This window comes from Schistocerca americana, chromosome 1 (genome assembly GCF_021461395.2).
Source record: "Schistocerca americana isolate TAMUIC-IGC-003095 chromosome 1, iqSchAmer2.1, whole genome shotgun sequence".
NCBI lineage: Eukaryota > Metazoa > Arthropoda > Insecta > Orthoptera > Acrididae > Schistocerca > Schistocerca americana.
This window is the reverse complement of record NC_060119.1, coordinates 482,518,688-482,535,717: the sequence shown is the minus strand read 5'-3', so window position 1 is coordinate 482,535,717 and position 17,030 is coordinate 482,518,688. Positions and strand designations below refer to the sequence as shown.

Sequence of the window (17,030 nt, the reverse complement as noted above, 5' to 3'; positions counted from 1 at the left end):
GGGGGACCTTCCAGGGGAAGCCTTAGAATGGAGAACAGTAAATATTGAGAATTTTTCCTCTTGGGGAGGCTTTCAAATGAAATTTAAAGAGAAGTACTAGTCTGCCAGTGCTCAAGAAAAGTTAATATCAGATCTATGGGACCCAAAATGTTATAATAATATTTGGGGTACTATAAGGAAATATTACGATTGGCATTTAACATAAGCAAAAAAAAAAAAGGGGGAGAAATACAATGTAAAGGATGTAAACTTGTATATCCCCTATGGATGTTAACATCCTGAGTTAAAGGGCGGTGTACCGACCGTCGGATCCCGAGTTGTTTTCAGTGTTTTTTTCCTAAACTATTTTCCTGCACTGAATTCCTTTAGAATCTAGAACTATTCTGTAGTCTTAATGCTTAGAAAACTGGATATGACTATAAAATAGAGAACAACTTAAGAGAATCACAGAAAAAAGTGATATCTAGACGAAATAAACTGAATAGAGTATTATATTTGTGGAAAATATAATATGATGTGACTAGCTGAACAACTGTTATACCGTAGTGTATAGATTTTCTATTTTGTATAGAGCATTTTATACCTTTTATGAGATGTGATATAGATGGGAGGGTCATGATGTGAGGACCACCAGGTGTTGTTGAGGAAAATGTTTGTACATATGGAAATATGCACCTATATATAGGAAGCTATGACAGTTCTACATCGAATGTACATAAGAAGAGGTGCACATAAATGAAGAACAGTGACAGTTCTAAATAGAGATTAGAATAGGCACAACGAACTGATGCGCAAAGAGAGACAAAAGCATGTAAGTTTATGGAATGAAAACACTAAATAATGACCAACTATAAAGTAGTAATGAGTAATGGATAAATAAGAAAGTGGCGCGAGCAAAGAAAGAAAACAAAAGTAGAAGAGGAATTAAGTCATGTTGATCATTAAGAAACGTCAGTGTAATAAATACACTGATGAATTGTGGGATAGTGGGACATAAATAGTATATGTAGACATAGTATCTATTGAAAATGTAGAAGTTGATAAATAGAGGAGGACTCTAGGGTGTAAATGATATACAGTATTAAAGAATGAATGCAAAGTTTAAGATAGATTTATATCTTTACCAGAAGATACTTAATTATGGCACACATAGAAATGTATACTAGGGTAATGAACCGTGAGACCTGCTCAGAAAGGATAAGGGGTGCGTACGCGGCATTCACTAAGTATAAAGGGCAGGCATACCTACGTGGAGACAGGACGATCTGTGGCCTACAGAACTAAAGAATAGGGATGTTTTGTAAGGGGCGTACCTACCAGAATGGAAAGAGGAAGTGGTCTCATAAGGTCAACCCGCAAGCAAGGAATAGGTGCTGATCCTAGGAGAAGGGGACAGTATCGTGACAAAAGTCACAAGTTTTATAGGGATTATTCTGGGAAGTGTGAATTCTGTGAACGACTAGCATTATTAGGTATCGTCGAAACAAATGAGTGTCAAGAGAACATTTTTATTTTGTCCAGAGTTCCTCCAAGCTACAAATACTAGGAAAAAGGTAGTACAAAAGATAAGAATAGAAAACAGATTACTCATATGTCATATGCACATAGAGAGAGAAAGAGAGAGAGAGAGTAGGGGAGGGTCCTTACAATTCCTAAATATTAGTAAAGCTGACTAAAATCATGAGTAAATGATCATGTCTTAGTAACAAAGTAAAATAAGAAAAGAGTAGAGAAACAATGAGCAAGAGATTGTTCAAGAGATGACAGAGAATCATAATTCAAAGGAAAGTTGAAACTTCCTGGCAGATTAAAACTGTGTGCCCGACCGAGACTCGAACTCGGCACGTTTGCCTTTCGCGGGCAAGTGCTCTACCAACAGAGCTACCGAAGCACGACTCACGCCCAGTACTCACAGCTTTACTTCTGCCAGTATCTCGTCTCCCACCTTCCAAACTTTACAGAAGCTCTCCTGCGAACCTTGCAGAACTAGCACTCCTGAAAGAAAGGATATTGTGGAGACATGGCTTAGCTACAGCCTGGGGGATGTTTCCAGGATGTGCAAAGGATGGTGAAAACATGAGTAGGCAACAGGGTGTTGGATGGCCACTCGTAATCACAGGACAAGATGGTTGGAGGCTTTCTCGCTCTGCGGAGAGAGAGGTCATGACCTGTGGCACATCTGATGACACAGTACACTGCTGACATAGGCACAAGTGTTTCAGAGCACACCGTTCAATGCACATTGCCAAGTAGGGTTCCACAGCAGATGACCCCTGTGTGTTCCCATGCTGACCCAATGATATCATCAATTACAATCACAGTGAGCATTGGATCATTGAAATTGGAATCTGGATAAATGAAAATGTGCACTCTGTTCGTGTGAATGGTGTTTCTTCATATAATAGATTGATAGTTGTGAAAGGATATGCTGTCATCCATGAAGTGGCTGCATAAAACATGTGCCGTGCCTTGGACGCAGGCTGGTCAAGGCTCTTTTATTATGTTACTGAGGACATTCACATGGGCTTCAATGGGACCTACGGTAGTAATCTATGACATCACGACAGCTGTGGACAATGTGAATTATGCACAGATCATACAATCACAAACACACATTCATGCAAACACACTCCCAACTGTACCTATCTACCCTACACTCTCCCCACCTTGTTCCTTTATGCTTCCATAAACAGCACTTTACTGTCCCCAACCTCTAGCCTGCAATCGATCCCCCTACCTGCCCCAACCTCTTCTTTACCCCCACCACCCAGACTGCTTCTCCCATCATACACTGATGTTCGTTGTCTAGCCTCAGCAGTCAGAGACAGTGGTCACGCGCTCGTGTGTGTGTGTGTGTGTGTGTGTGTGTGTGTGTGTGTGTGTGTGTGTGTGTGTGTGTGTGTTTCGTCCAATACAGAAGAAGGCCTAAGGTGAGTCACAATCTATTCTTTTCATATTGCTGACCATGCTTAATGTCTTCCCTGATGGTGATGACATCTTCAGTGACAACTGTGTGTGTCACAAGATCAGAATCACACTACTTAAATGGTTCAGACCTACTTCCGCAAGGCCATATCAATTCCTTGACCACCTTTCAAGAAGTTACTGTGGGACAGAAGAATGTAGCCATGCTATCCCTTCCATACTATCTGCTTCCTAACTGCGGTATTTATAACGGGGCCAGCCAGTCGTTAACTGACAGCTGGGCTATGTTACAATGCCAATCCAGTTCTGTAAAATGCCATGAAGACAACATCACACCTATAATGCAACTGTCAGCTCCAACATTGGGCCTCGTGTCCCCAACATGGCTCTCTTTGCCAAAATCCAGCTTCCTTCCCATGTTCTGGGGCTTGAACTCAGGTCACCCCAGAACTGCACCACTGGAGTCTGATGCTGCCAGTCACAGCTGCCCATGCTCTGGTGCAGACTTTGAGGCAGTGGGTTGCTATATCATCTTGACTGTCTTCACCAGGTCAATGGTCAACATCATGGCTGGGTCTGCTACAGGCTTGGTTGCACGAGATGTCCTGATACAGCATCAGTGGGCACTGGGTGCTAGCTGTGGCTATGTACTTGTAACACTCGCTGAGGTCTCAGAGATCAACAGATGTCACCAGGAAAACTGAATGACTGTAAATGCCATGTCGCACTTGGGTTCGAGGAGCACATCACTGAATCCACGTTAATGTCTTGTTCACTTACTTTGCCAGATCTGAGCCTGATGGAATAGATCTAGGATGCTATAGGCCACGAGCTCTGCAAGCACTAACCATTGGCCCATAATTCAAAGCGTTGGTGTGAACTGTACATAGACATCTAGTGCCACATAGCTTCTGAAACCTAGCAATCACTTCTGTACAGCTATCTGAAGGTCGACCAACACACTGTTCAGCAGATATCATAATGTTTTGGCTCATCAATGTACTTGAACCATGTATTTTGCTATTCATCAATTTTGGCATTAGTTCTTTTCTGACATCTTCAATTTTTATACCATATAGCCTACAAATAGGAGTCTACTGTCTTCTGCTCCAATCTGGGAATCTCATCCCTGAATTTTAGATCTATGTTTCATTTCAATATTACAAAGCTGGGAAAACCTTTGTTTTATAGAATTTTACACATTTTTCTCTTCTATAGCAACTTTAAGTGCCCCACGTGTTGTTGTTGTGGTCTTCAGTCCAGAGACTGGTTTGATGCAGCTCTCCATGCTACTCTGTCCTGTGCAAGCTTCTTCATCTCCCAATACCTACTACATCTCTTGGTCTCCCTCTACGATTTTTACCCTCCATGCTGCACTCCAATACTAAATTGGTGATCCCTTGATGCCTCATAACATGTCCTACCAAAAGATCCCATCTTCTAGTCACTTACTGCAGAGCAAATTGCAACCTCAACTTCAATGCTTTGGTCATCCCTTTATGTGGCACTACCCTCAAGGTGTTTGAAGTGCGTGACCCGTTCTAATACTTCACAGCTGATGCTGATTTGTAACCAAATGGATCTTTCTAATAAAATACCTTAATCTCAGTTTTTACTGTTAATATTTTGCATTCACAAACTGTATGTGACAGGCAAACTGATCTCTAAAGGTCATTTTCTGAGGCTGGTATAACTGCCTGGTCACGCGCAAATAAGAAGGTATCATTGTCTTTTGCTGAATTTGCTAAATCTGTGTTACACTTACGATTTCCATACTCAGACCATATCATAAATTTCTAGAAACTTTCTGCAAGTTTTTTTTTAACTTCTATAATACGGCTTTGAAACTCTTTGTTAAGAACATGTTTCCCACAGCTCACCTTTCAACACTAGTAGTGACCTGGCCGAGCTTCACACAGATGGCTCTAAATATCTAAGGCCAGATGACTTTGATGATGGGCCACTGCATAGAGTTATGATAAAAGAAGACAGGTAACTGAATGTCATCACTTTCACATAATATAAATTATTTAAGCAGTGTGCGCCTGGAAAGTTTTAATGACACAAACATTTTCTGTTCCATATGTAATTAGTGTCTTGAGTGGTATCTCATGGCAGTAATGGGGCTGAGAGCTACCACACTGGCCAGCCTGCCTGACTGAAATTACCAGTTCAACATTATTACAACCACTTGCAAGTAGCCCAAATGCAGTGTCAGTATGGTGTGGTCTACATGACCAGAATGGAGTTTGACAAGAGCTATGACCAGAATGGAGTTTGACAAGAGCTAAGACCAATTACTGACCACCCAACTTCAGTGTGAGCATGAGTTACAGTTTGTGGCCCTGTTGTGCATTTCCCCATACCACATTGGTACAAAGCACCCACTGCCACACAAAATCGGTATGATGCACTCTTTTCATTAAAAATAATGGCCTCCAGAACCCTCTACCATGCAACAATGGTATGAAGAACCCTCTGCTGGGAAACATAGTTATGAAGCACTGTCTGCCACATGACCTTTGTGGCATGCAGCCTCTGCCTCACAATGCTTGTAGGAAGCAGATTCTGCCACACATCAGTACAAAGCACCCTTTGCCACACATCAGTATGAAGAACTCTCCATCACACTACATTGGAATGTACCCATCTCAGCCATACAACACAGTAAAAAGCAACCTCTGCCAAGCAATGTTGGTATGGAGAACTTTGGTACAAAGCATTCCTCACCAAGTAACCTTGGTACAAAACACTCTCTGCCTTGTAATGCTTGTATCCAGCACTCTCTGGCAAGTAAAAATGGCACAGACCACAAGGTGAGCAACCAAGATTCCAACAAGTCCTGCCATTCACAGTTAGGTGACAATGGCATAATTTTCACAAAGGTGGGAGGCTTTACTTCATATAGTCCAGCCAAATTGCATGAAATATTTATAAATTACAAACCTTCATTGTAAATCAGTCTGTATGTTAGTGAAAACAATACCAAAATCTCTACAGCCATTCCTGAGATTAATCTGAACATATGGACATAACTGGGAATTTTAACACATACATATTTATAAGGAAGAGATAGAAGATAGATGGAAAGCTAGATAAACATCCTGGTATGATCAATGAATGAAATGTGTATTTTCTAATTATATTACAATACTAGCACTTCTCTATTATTGTAACATGCTGAATACAACATTAACATATGAATAACCTCTGCAGCATCCATTTTGGTCTTTTACAAATAAAGGCTGAAAATAAGAAATCTACAAGAAAACTGATACGAGATGACAGGAAGGAAAATTCACACTAAATCAGGACATAAGTTCAGGTTCTATATCCCTCCCTTCTCTGACATTACTTCCTGTCTGCCCTTTTCCTCCCAAACAAGTAATATGATGAGCACGAGTACTACAGGGTAATTATAAAATCCATGACACATTTCAGAAATCGGTACAGATAGATGCAAATGATATGGTTTGTGAAAGATAACTCTCATACTTTTCTTTTTAGAATGTTCTATGAGTCCACCCTACATTACATGGCACATGTCTACACAACAGTCGAATTCTGCCATTACCCGAACCAGCATATCAGGAGTGATGATACGAACTGCTGCTGTGGTGTGGTGTCACAGGTCTTCAAGATTCTGTGGTAGTGGTGGATCAAAAACATTTTCCTTCACGTAACCCCACAAGAAAAATATGGCAAAGCATTCAGGCTAACAACCATTGTGGCCATTCAAGTAGTACCATGTGACAGATGACAGCCACAACATTGCCTATCCAGCAACATGGCAATATCTCACTCAGGGAACATCTTACACAACTGTGGAAATGTGGAAGGATGCCATCTTCTTGAAAGATGACACCCCTTCTATTAGTTTCAAGCTGTGACATGAGCCACAACTGCAGCATGTCAAAATAGGTGACGCCACTGTCAGTTCGCAAAGTGAAGAAGAAGGGTCCGCAGACTGTCTTGTTAAACATGGCACAGAAAATGTTAGCTTACTCTGAATCCCAGATGTTTTAGACATTTGCCCGTGGATTCTCTGTCGCGCATGTGTATGTGTTGCATTGGCTGGTGTTTACTGGAAGCCAAAGAGTGGCTTTGTCATTGAAGATTAATTTGCTTGCGAAGTCGTCATTTTCAAGATGGTTCTGCATATCAATGCAGAACTGCAGGTGGCACAATTTGTCTGCATGGCTTATGGCTTACAAGAGCTGTAATTTGCAGGCTTCACTCTTAGTTGCTTGCAATGAATTTTGTACGATGTTGGCCGAGGGATGTTCAATTCTGCACTTTCTTGATAAGTGGACTTCATGGGACTTTGCAGCATCACTTCCCTTATGTCTGTTCTGACAAGCCTGGTTGGTCCAAATGCTCTGCGTCACACAACTATCTTCTCTTAATTTCCTGTAGTACCACTATGATGTTGTACACTGGTGGTGTCTGGTGAAATTTGCCATGGAAATCTCTCTGCATACGCACTGCAGACTGGCAACAGCAAGTTCTAGCACACAAAATGCAATTATGGTCAGTGATACCTCTGTCATGGGCTTTGCAAAATAACTTGTTGGTACCACATACAAAATGAATATCTGAGTGAGAACTTGTCTTTCACATAGCTGTATCAACTGTTATGTGATGTTCAGCTGCTTACTTATACTGATATTTTAAAATGTTTTGTAAACTTCGTAATTACTCTGTATATTAGGTGTTCTCCTGCAATGTCTAACCTATTCTGAAACAAAAATAAGTTGGCAATTGCCGGAAAATAATGATCAATGTAACCTCAAAAATTTAAACACGTTCAATTTTCCTGAAGCAGTATGTCAGCAAAATTACACCAAAAACGTTACTATACGTTACCTCTTGCCCAGTCTCCTTGTTTATACCTAGCTGTACTTTTCCATATGTGCCTTGCCCCAGCTTCTTGATTATGTCAAACCTGAAAACAAAGACAAAAATAAGAGTTTCAGTGGAGTCATATTTTATTCATAACAGGTTTTATGGTATTAACACATATCAATAATGTCAGTTTTGTGTTAATTATTTCTACAAAGAAGTAAGAGTTATGTAGTATATAATGAAGACATCAAATTCAATATAGAAAACGAAAGTTGCTATTTAGATTACAAAGCACACTCTGCCTCACACATTGATTCTGCCCGTTTCTTCTCTCTTTCTCCAAGTGTCTCAATATTTAATGAAGTTATCTTTCAGATTCAATAACAGATAATTTTTACCACTTATTATTTGACAGCAAATCTGTTTTTGTGATCCATCCTAGTTTTCCTGGCAGTCACAGTAAAATATAGCACTTCCATTTTAGTCATCACCTGACTCTGTTCAATTTAATCAAGTAGAACATGATCAGTTATACTGAATTGTTTTCATGAACAACTTTTGCAATCTGAGAATTTACTGATGTCTTCCTAGATAAAACGCATTTTGTATTAGAAGGAGTATACTGCTGGGAAACTGAAGATGAAGTGTTACTGGGACTCATACCTAATCACCTCCACATTAAACCATAATATTTCTGTATCTCTGTAAAACATACTTTATTCACAGTTCTATTTTATCTTGCCTGTTTTCGAAGAGTACAGTTATGGCAGCGTGCTTTCCAATTATCGTAACACTTTAGGTAGCCCAATGAATTCTCTCTCTGGTTGTATGTAATCTATTAGCTTACCACTCTGTCTTCAGGCCACAAGTGGCACATGGGGACCATCCGACTGCCATGTCATCCTCAGTTGAGGATGTGGATAGGAGGGGTGTGTGGTCAGCACACCGCTCTCTCGGTCATTATGATGGTTTTCTTTGACCGGAGCCCCTACTATTCGGTTGAGTGGCTCCTCAATTGGCATCACGAGGCTGAGTACCCCCTGAAAAATGGCAACAGTGCATGGTGGCTGGATGGTCACCCATCCAAGTGTTGGCCATACCCGACAGCGCTTAACTTCAGTGATCTCACAGGAACCGGTGTATCCACTGCGGCAAGGCCGTTGCCTCAATCTATTAGCTTACAAAGCTCATAATTACCACCTCCTTCTTGTTTCCTCTTGAATCTTAATCCAAATCTCCTACCTCCTTTCACTACATTCTCTCTCTGTTTGTGTATAATGTGTTAGCTTATAAAAGCATGTAACTATCCACCCTTTATCCATTGAATCTTAATCCTGTTACCTCCTTTTACAGCCCATGTGCCACTCACACATGCCTTCTGATAATAATGGTCAATAACAAGCTTAACTTAAAATTTTCTCTCAGTACATGCAATTTGTCTGTAAACTGCATACATTCAGGTTGTGGTCTCAATGTCAGTTTCTCTTGTTCTTTAAAAATTGTGTGCTGATTCACTTGAATTGATTGTTGCATACTTTCAACTTCTAATTCACTGAAAATTGGAGCTGCTCATTGCAATGGTACTTAATACAGCCAACAGACAATATAAACGTTCAGTGGCAGCTGAGAAGCAATAATATGTAGCCACCTCAGATCACTCAATATGAAATGTCCTTTTAAATGTAAATATTTTGTATGTAATATCACTATTAGCATTCCTATGCAAGGATTTTGAAGTTTTTAATTATTCATACAAATCTGACAAAATATATCAGGAATTTGAAAGCGAATGAAAGAAAAAGAGAGTCTCAAAGTGGCCATGTAGACTTCTTGATCAAGGCATACTAGTATATCCATACTTGAAAGGTAAAGATGCACAAATCCGATTTCCACAGTTTCAACCAACACATTGCTTCATTTGCAGAAGAAAATAACAGTTCTCCTCCAGCCCACAGCTGATTTATGTAGTGTTACACAGACTAGCGCATTTAACACTGCCTAAATGTTCCACCTAATTTTCAACATTCGTCTATAGCATCTAAATTAGGTGGACTGATAAGGTAAGGAATGAGGAGGTTCTACGCAGAATCAGAGAGGAAAGGAATATGTGGAAAACACTGATAAGGAGAAGGGACAGGATGATAGGACATCTGCTAAGACATGAGGGAATGACTTCCATGGTACTAGAGGGAGCTGTAGAGGGCAAAAACTGTAGAGGAAGACAGAGTTTGGAATACGTCAAGCAAATAGCTGAGGACATAGGTTGCAAGTGCTACTCTGAGATGAAGAGGTTAGCACAGGAAAGGAAGTCGTGGCAGGCGGCATCAAACCAGTCAAAAAAAAAAAACTTAGGGAGTATCCCGGTATATTAAAAAAAATTAAAAAAATAAAAAATTCCACAGAATTGTACTCTGTTTCTTTATCATTCATGCATGGATATTTCCGTAACTCATAATGTATGAACCCTCCAATTTGTTGAAACATCCCCATATGCCAACAGTAATGAGTATCAACAATTATGAAAAGAAGAGATTGCTACTCACTGTAAAAATGAAATGCTGAGTTGCAGACACACACAATGAAAAGGATGTTAGACACCGAGCTTTTTCAGAAAAAAAATTACACACATATTCTCACAAGCAGGCACACAACATCTGATACTTCTGAAATTTACACCATAGAGATAAAAGATTGTTTCTGCCTTCCTTGCATTGTTTAGCATTGTTTACTCATGTTATTTACTACAACTGTTTGTTAGTAATGAGCTATAACTTAAATCTTCTCTTCAACTGAAATAAACTGCCATTGTTACCCAACAAATATAAGATACCACTGGCAGTAACAACTAGGAATTATATTAGCAGTGCTACTCAAGAAACTAAATTTCTTTTACATCTAAAAAGTGGTGCCTAAAGAATGTAATGACAAATGAATACCTCTGCTTCAGTTTCCTTCGGTGGTTATGGAGACGCACACCACCAGTGCTCTCCATCCCTCCCATTATGTTGTGGATGCTCGCATCACTCACGACCATCTTGATGCCTAAAGAAACAAATGTCCATTTAATTGTCTGCCAACAGGCTACCATTCACATAATACTAAGAGGATAAAAGCACGAAACATGAATGACACCGAACTGACAAGAGACTTAAAATTAAAGTCTCTTTTGCCTGACTAGGTTGAACGGTGTTTGGCAGTCCCTGAATACAGATGACAGTTGAGAAATTTGAGAAAACAATAGGTTTGAGAACACCACTTGAGGTCCCATTACTGATATGTTTATTCAGTATATTTTACACAGTCAATGAAGGATAATGAAACTGACGTAACAATAACTTGAATGGCTGTAATATCTATGTTCTTCACACAGTGCAGACGAGCGAACAACCATGGTAAGATAATAGTACAGCAAATTCTACATAATCATTAAATTAAATTGTAAAAACTAAAAAAAAAATTATGAAAAAGTGAACAATACAACCAGTAGTCATGAATCTGATGATTTTTATTTCCTGGGCGTAATCCATGGCATATTTCTCTGCCTAACGATTCGTCTTCCCTGTTGCAGACATCATCAGTGGTTATAACGACTCAGAAAGCATTTACAATATCAAATAAGCTCAGCAAGCCGAAATGGTTTGAGATTGTAACTGCTTTATTAGTCGTTACAGCCTCTCATGATGTCTCCAACATTGGAAGGCGAAATGTTATCCAGAGAAGTATGTTGAAAACTCAAGATTGCACACAACTGTATTATACTAAAATTTATTATACACAAATACGCCTTGGATCACCGCTTAATGCCCATAAAACAAAAAGACAACCACGCAAATGCAGACCGTGAAAGCCTGCACTGCATGATAGTACTAGCCACTTTGTTAACTTGAGCAAACTGTTCTGTCCGCCAATATTTTTACTCAGATGTATTAAACAGCTACAACAAATTGATCTCATTTCAAACTTGTATTGTGGTTCTGTTAAGCGAAATATCTACAGTTCCTTTCTGCCACGGCTACTTCTGTCGGTGACAGGTTGACTTGTGTTCTTTCCTATGTATAACTACATATAATTCCCATGTATAACAATCCCTTGGATCAGCAAACATTTTGTGCTAAAGACTGAAATCTAATTACAACTGGATTTCTAACGCTTTCAGAATGATTTCAACAAACAGCGACATTAGTACCACGCCTCTATTAAGGCTTCAAATTACTCTTTTTAACCATATTTGATACGCAAATCCATGGCTAGTTCCCTCTCTATTAACAGACGTCGCCTCTCTGCATTTAAAAGACCCACGATGATAAAGTGAACGAAGGCTGAAGTTTACCGCGCCACAAACACTGAGGTGTTCAGAGATTGGACCACAAACCAATTGGAAAAGGATGATAAGGAATGAACGAGGATACCCCAAACGACGATTGTATGGAATCCAGCTCACTCCACCCATCCATGGGACCCGCAAGGCAGTAGATACCGGTGACCAGGTTGGTGCCGTATTCCCTAACTTCCAAAAAGCGTTCAATGCAGTTCCGCACAAAATACGGGAAGTACGAAAATCAGACGAGCTTTGTGACTAGATTGAAGAGTTCATGGAAAACAGAACACAACACGTTATTCTTAGTGGAGAGATATCTTCAGACGTGAATGTAATTTCTGGCAGACCCCAAGGGAGTGTTACGGGACCATGACTGTACGTAACGGTACACCGAGAGCCTCTTCTACGAGACAACAGGTGCATTTTCCTTAGTTTTTCAGCAGATACTTGCAATTCCATTTTTTCGATGTGTAGTTGGAGTCAGCTATAAATATTACTCGCCACGTCTTTCATGCGACGCCCAGTGTCGTAGGAAATTAGATTAGATTAGATTTACTTTCATTCCAATTGATCCGTAGTGAGGAGGTCCTCCAGGATGTAGAACAAGTCAGAAAAACAACAATACATGACAAATCTTTACAACTCAAACAAATAAGCTAATGTACCATTCCACAGGTCCCAAGTGGCATGGTCGTCATTTTTTAATGAACGCTATATGAAAGAATCATTTTACAAATACTAATGCACTGAATTTAAAATAAAAAAGTTTTTATTTATTTATAAGGTAATAAACGTGTAATACATCTACTATATACTTATTTACAATGAACACATTACTGAGCTGAAATTGTGCTACTGAGAAGTTCATCAATGGAGTAGAAGGAGTTGGCCACCAATAAATCCTTAAGGCTTCTCTTAAACTGAATTTCATTGGTTGTTAAGCTTTTTATGGCTGCTGGCAAGTTACTGAAAATGTGTGTTTCTGAATAATGCACAACTTTTTGTACAAGACTAAGTGACTTTAAATCCTTGTGAAGATTATTCTTATTTCTAGTATTGATTCCATGAATTGAGCTGTTCGTTTGAAAAAGTGATATATTTTTAATGACAAATTTCATTAAGGAATAAATATATTCGGAAGCAGTAGTTAGTATCCCTAGTTCCCTAAACAGGCTTCTGCAGGATGTTCTTGAGTTCACACCACTGCACGTTTTTGTATCCGGAAAATTTTGGCTTGGCTTGATGAATTGCCCCAAAAAATAATCCCAGATGGCATTATGGAATGAAAGTAAGCATAGTATGCCAGCTTTTTCATTTTTATATCCCCTCTGTCTGACACAATTCGCATTACAAATAGAGATTTGTTAAGACGCTTCAGCAGTTCTGTGGTGTGCTCCTCCCAGTCGGTTTGTTTCCCGTCACAAACAAAATGATTATTAATGCGGAATTTTCGTTAGAGAGGTCCAAGGTTGGTGTAGTCCGATATTTGTTTTACCGAGGTATTAAATATGGACAATAAAACACGAAGAATGACCAGTAGTCGAGCAGCGACAGCACCGCCCTGGCCCGAGCTGACTGCTACAGCCAAGCAGCAGCACTGCTCAGTTGCTGCTGGAGTACTCGTTATTCTTCGAGTTTTACTGTCCCTGTTAACTCATACCTAGAACAAATAGACTAATTTGGGACCGCTTTATCGAACAGGCGCCTAAAATTCCGCTTTAAAAATAATTTTGTTTGTGACTGGAAACGGACCGACGCTTTCCGTCGACACCGAGCCGCATAGAAGACGTGATGGACAGTACTTGTTTCGGCTGACTACATCTACACATAAAATTGCAAATATCTCCCGAAACACCAGAGAAAATGCATTTGACGACTCTTAACAGAGACATCCGTTGTGTGGCCTAATGGATAAGGTCGAAAGATCTGTGACATTGTTCGTGACTGATGCTGTTGTGTGCAGAAGTTGATCCTGAACGTAGATCGGTGCATAGTATCGCGCATAAACAGGATGAAACTCCATTATTGTATGCTTGTACGACTGCCGAACTATCACTGGAAGCAGTCGCGTTCATTAAATATCTGGGAGTACGGGAACGGAGCGATTTAAAGTGAAATGACCACATAAAACTAATCGTACGAAAGGCAAATATCTGACAGATTTATTGGAAGAAAGCCCAAGACGTGTAGTCCACCCTCGAATATGACACCGATTTTTTATTTTTATTTCCAGCCTTTACTATCTATCGACAAACTCAGATTTTCTAAATATTGCATTTGCCTCGACAATGGTACAATACAACTAGGCACGATAGAAGAATAAAAGGCATTTACTGTCCATGCAACGCGTCGGACCTAACCGAAATCAGAAATCGAAAATGCCCAAATGACCGTGCTTGTTTTAATGTATCAATTTTCGTTTCTTGTTAGCCGAAAGTAATACTGAATTACAGTTGTGTAGGCTTCAAAGTATAACGTTTCATCTTTATATTCATGAAGTTTCCTTCTCTTCGTTACGTAGTAAATGATATCATATGCTTATCTATAGCACTAAGCGACTGTCCGGGGGTATGGAATCCAGTCCCATCTCTAGTTCATCTACCTAAAGGCATCCGGTAGTAACAAATATTTAACTTCCCGCACGTACGTAGCGATCGAATTTAAAAGTTTAAATGCTATAATAATCCACTTATTACGAGATATAATCTTCTGTGAAAGGTTCAACACTGTAAGAAAAGAATTACAGCTATAAACTGTGTATACGTCTTGACACAGCGTAAACCACCGCGCACAACTTCCCAGACTATAGTCATCCAGTACCTGTGAAAGAGCAAGGAACTTTACACATAATTTCACGCATTTTCTGAACTTTTTCGCTTACATGCTTAATATGAAATATTTAACATATTAACTAATTTCTAAATTAGTCACAAGTTTGAAGCTGTTTTATACATGGGAGTTCGAGTTTTAAAAGAATCGAGTGTGTGTATATATATATATATATATATATATATATATATATATATATATATATATATATATATATACGAAGCACAGAGTTTATTAGTATCAACCGCAAACGGTTAAATATTTTTTTATGGTTTGTCGCCGTTGCTTCGCACTCTACAACTGAGAAAGAATGCCTGACTCGAGGCACATGTATGATGAAAGCCGTGAGTGAGAAGTGAACATCCAGAAACTGTGATTCGGGGAACATGAGTCATACGGCACGCGGCCAAAGGCTCGCGATACGGCAGCGCTTGCTGAAGTACACGTGCGCATGCACTTTTGTCAGGTAGACGGCGTATCCCTGCAGCATCGGACTTCTTTATTAACTTACCCTGAGAGGTCGAGAATCACCGTCACGCTGTGACTTGGCGTCGGTCAAGTGTTCGGATTGAGCAATTCGCCGCAAACACACGTCACGTCAGTAGTGACGTCAGCGTAACGGGTCGACATATGCAAGCAACAGCACCAGGTTGTTCTGCTACTATCTTTTACAGGTGGCTTCTTCTTACAACACAGGAGAACGCATGTGCTACAAAAGCTTGGCGATTACAGCCGCGAACATGAATGACTAATGGGTTTATTTCCCTTTGCAATTCATACCCAAACCTCCAGATCTCCGACACTCAGATCGGTAGCAAACACTGTGTGTCGATAGAGCATAAAACGAAAACTCCGTTTTAATTCGTGCTGCGTGCTGTCGTCCAGTAGAATACGCATAAACGGTAATTAAAAGTAACACCAGCACTACTGAGCACATGAAGATCATATCCGTGAATAAATGCGCTCAAGATCTAGCGTTGTTGAGTTGGTAGAGCGTGAGGCCGTCGTACAAAAAAAGAACTTCTCGGAGTTTGTAGTAATGTTCTTTTGGCAGTCCGCTTTCGCTTCGTTAGATAAAAGTAGCAAACCTATAGAGTAAATTTGTATAGTTGTACGACGGTCTCACGCTCTACCAAGTCATCAACGCTAGATCTTCAGCGCATTTAATCACCGATATGCTTTTCCTGAGCACTGATAGACCAAAGTCGAAACAAGGCCCCTGGAGTAGACAACATTCCATTACCACTACTGACAGCCTTGGGAGAACCAGCCCTGACAAAACTCTACCATCTGGTGAGCAAGATACATGAGACAGGCGAAATACCCTCAGACTTCAAGAAGAATATCATAATTCCAATCCCAAAGAAAGCAGGTGTTGACAGATGTGAAAATTACCGAACTATCAGTTTAAGAAGTCATGGCTGCAAAATACTAACACGAATTCTTTACAGGCGAAAGGAAAAACTGGTAGAAGCTGACCTCAGGGAAGATCAATTTGGATTCCATAGAAATGTTGGAACACGTGAGGCAATAATGACCCTACGACTTATCTTAGAGGAACCGATGACCGTAGCAGTCTGGTCCCTTTAATCCCACAAACCAACCAATCAACCAACTTATCTTAGAAAACAGATTAAGGAAAGGCAAACCTACGTTTCTAGCATTTGTATACTTAGAGAAAGCTTTTGACAATGTTGACTGGAATATTCTCTCTCAAATTCTGAAGGTGGCAGGGGTAAAATACAGGGAGCCAAAGGCTATTTACAATTTGTACAGAGACCAGATGGCAGTTATAAGAGTCGAGGGGCATGAAAGGGAAGCAGTGGTTGGGAAGGGAGTGAGACAGGGTTGTAGCCTATCCCCGATGTTATTCAATCTGTATATTGAGCAAGCAGTAAACGAAACAAAAGAAAAAATCGGAGTAGGAATTAAAATCCATGGAGAAGAAATAAAAACTCTGAGGTTCGCCGATGACATTGTAATTCTGTCAGAGACAGCAAAGGACTTGGAAGAGCAGTTGAATGGAATGGACAGTGTCTTGAAGGGAGGATATAAGATGAATCAACAAAAGCAAATCGAGTATAATGGAATGTAGTCGAATTAAGTCGGGTGA

General features: G+C 39.9%; 1 protein-coding gene across 2 annotated transcripts in view; it reads right to left on the bottom strand.

Moving 5' to 3' along the window:
• The window catches only part of LOC124604329 (serine/threonine-protein kinase par-1-like), a 388,446-nt gene that overhangs the window by 185,627 nt on the left and 185,789 nt on the right, over positions 1-17,030 (bottom strand). For both annotated transcript variants that reach the window (XM_047136468.1, XM_047136470.1), the window contains exons 3-4: positions 10,707-10,812; positions 7,792-7,870 (exon numbers count right to left, since the gene is read on the bottom strand). In XM_047136468.1, coding sequence (XP_046992424.1) covers positions 7,792-7,870; positions 10,707-10,804 — 177 coding nt within the window. In that variant the 5' untranslated portion in view covers positions 10,805-10,812. The remainder of the gene's footprint in view (positions 1-7,791; positions 7,871-10,706; positions 10,813-17,030) is intronic.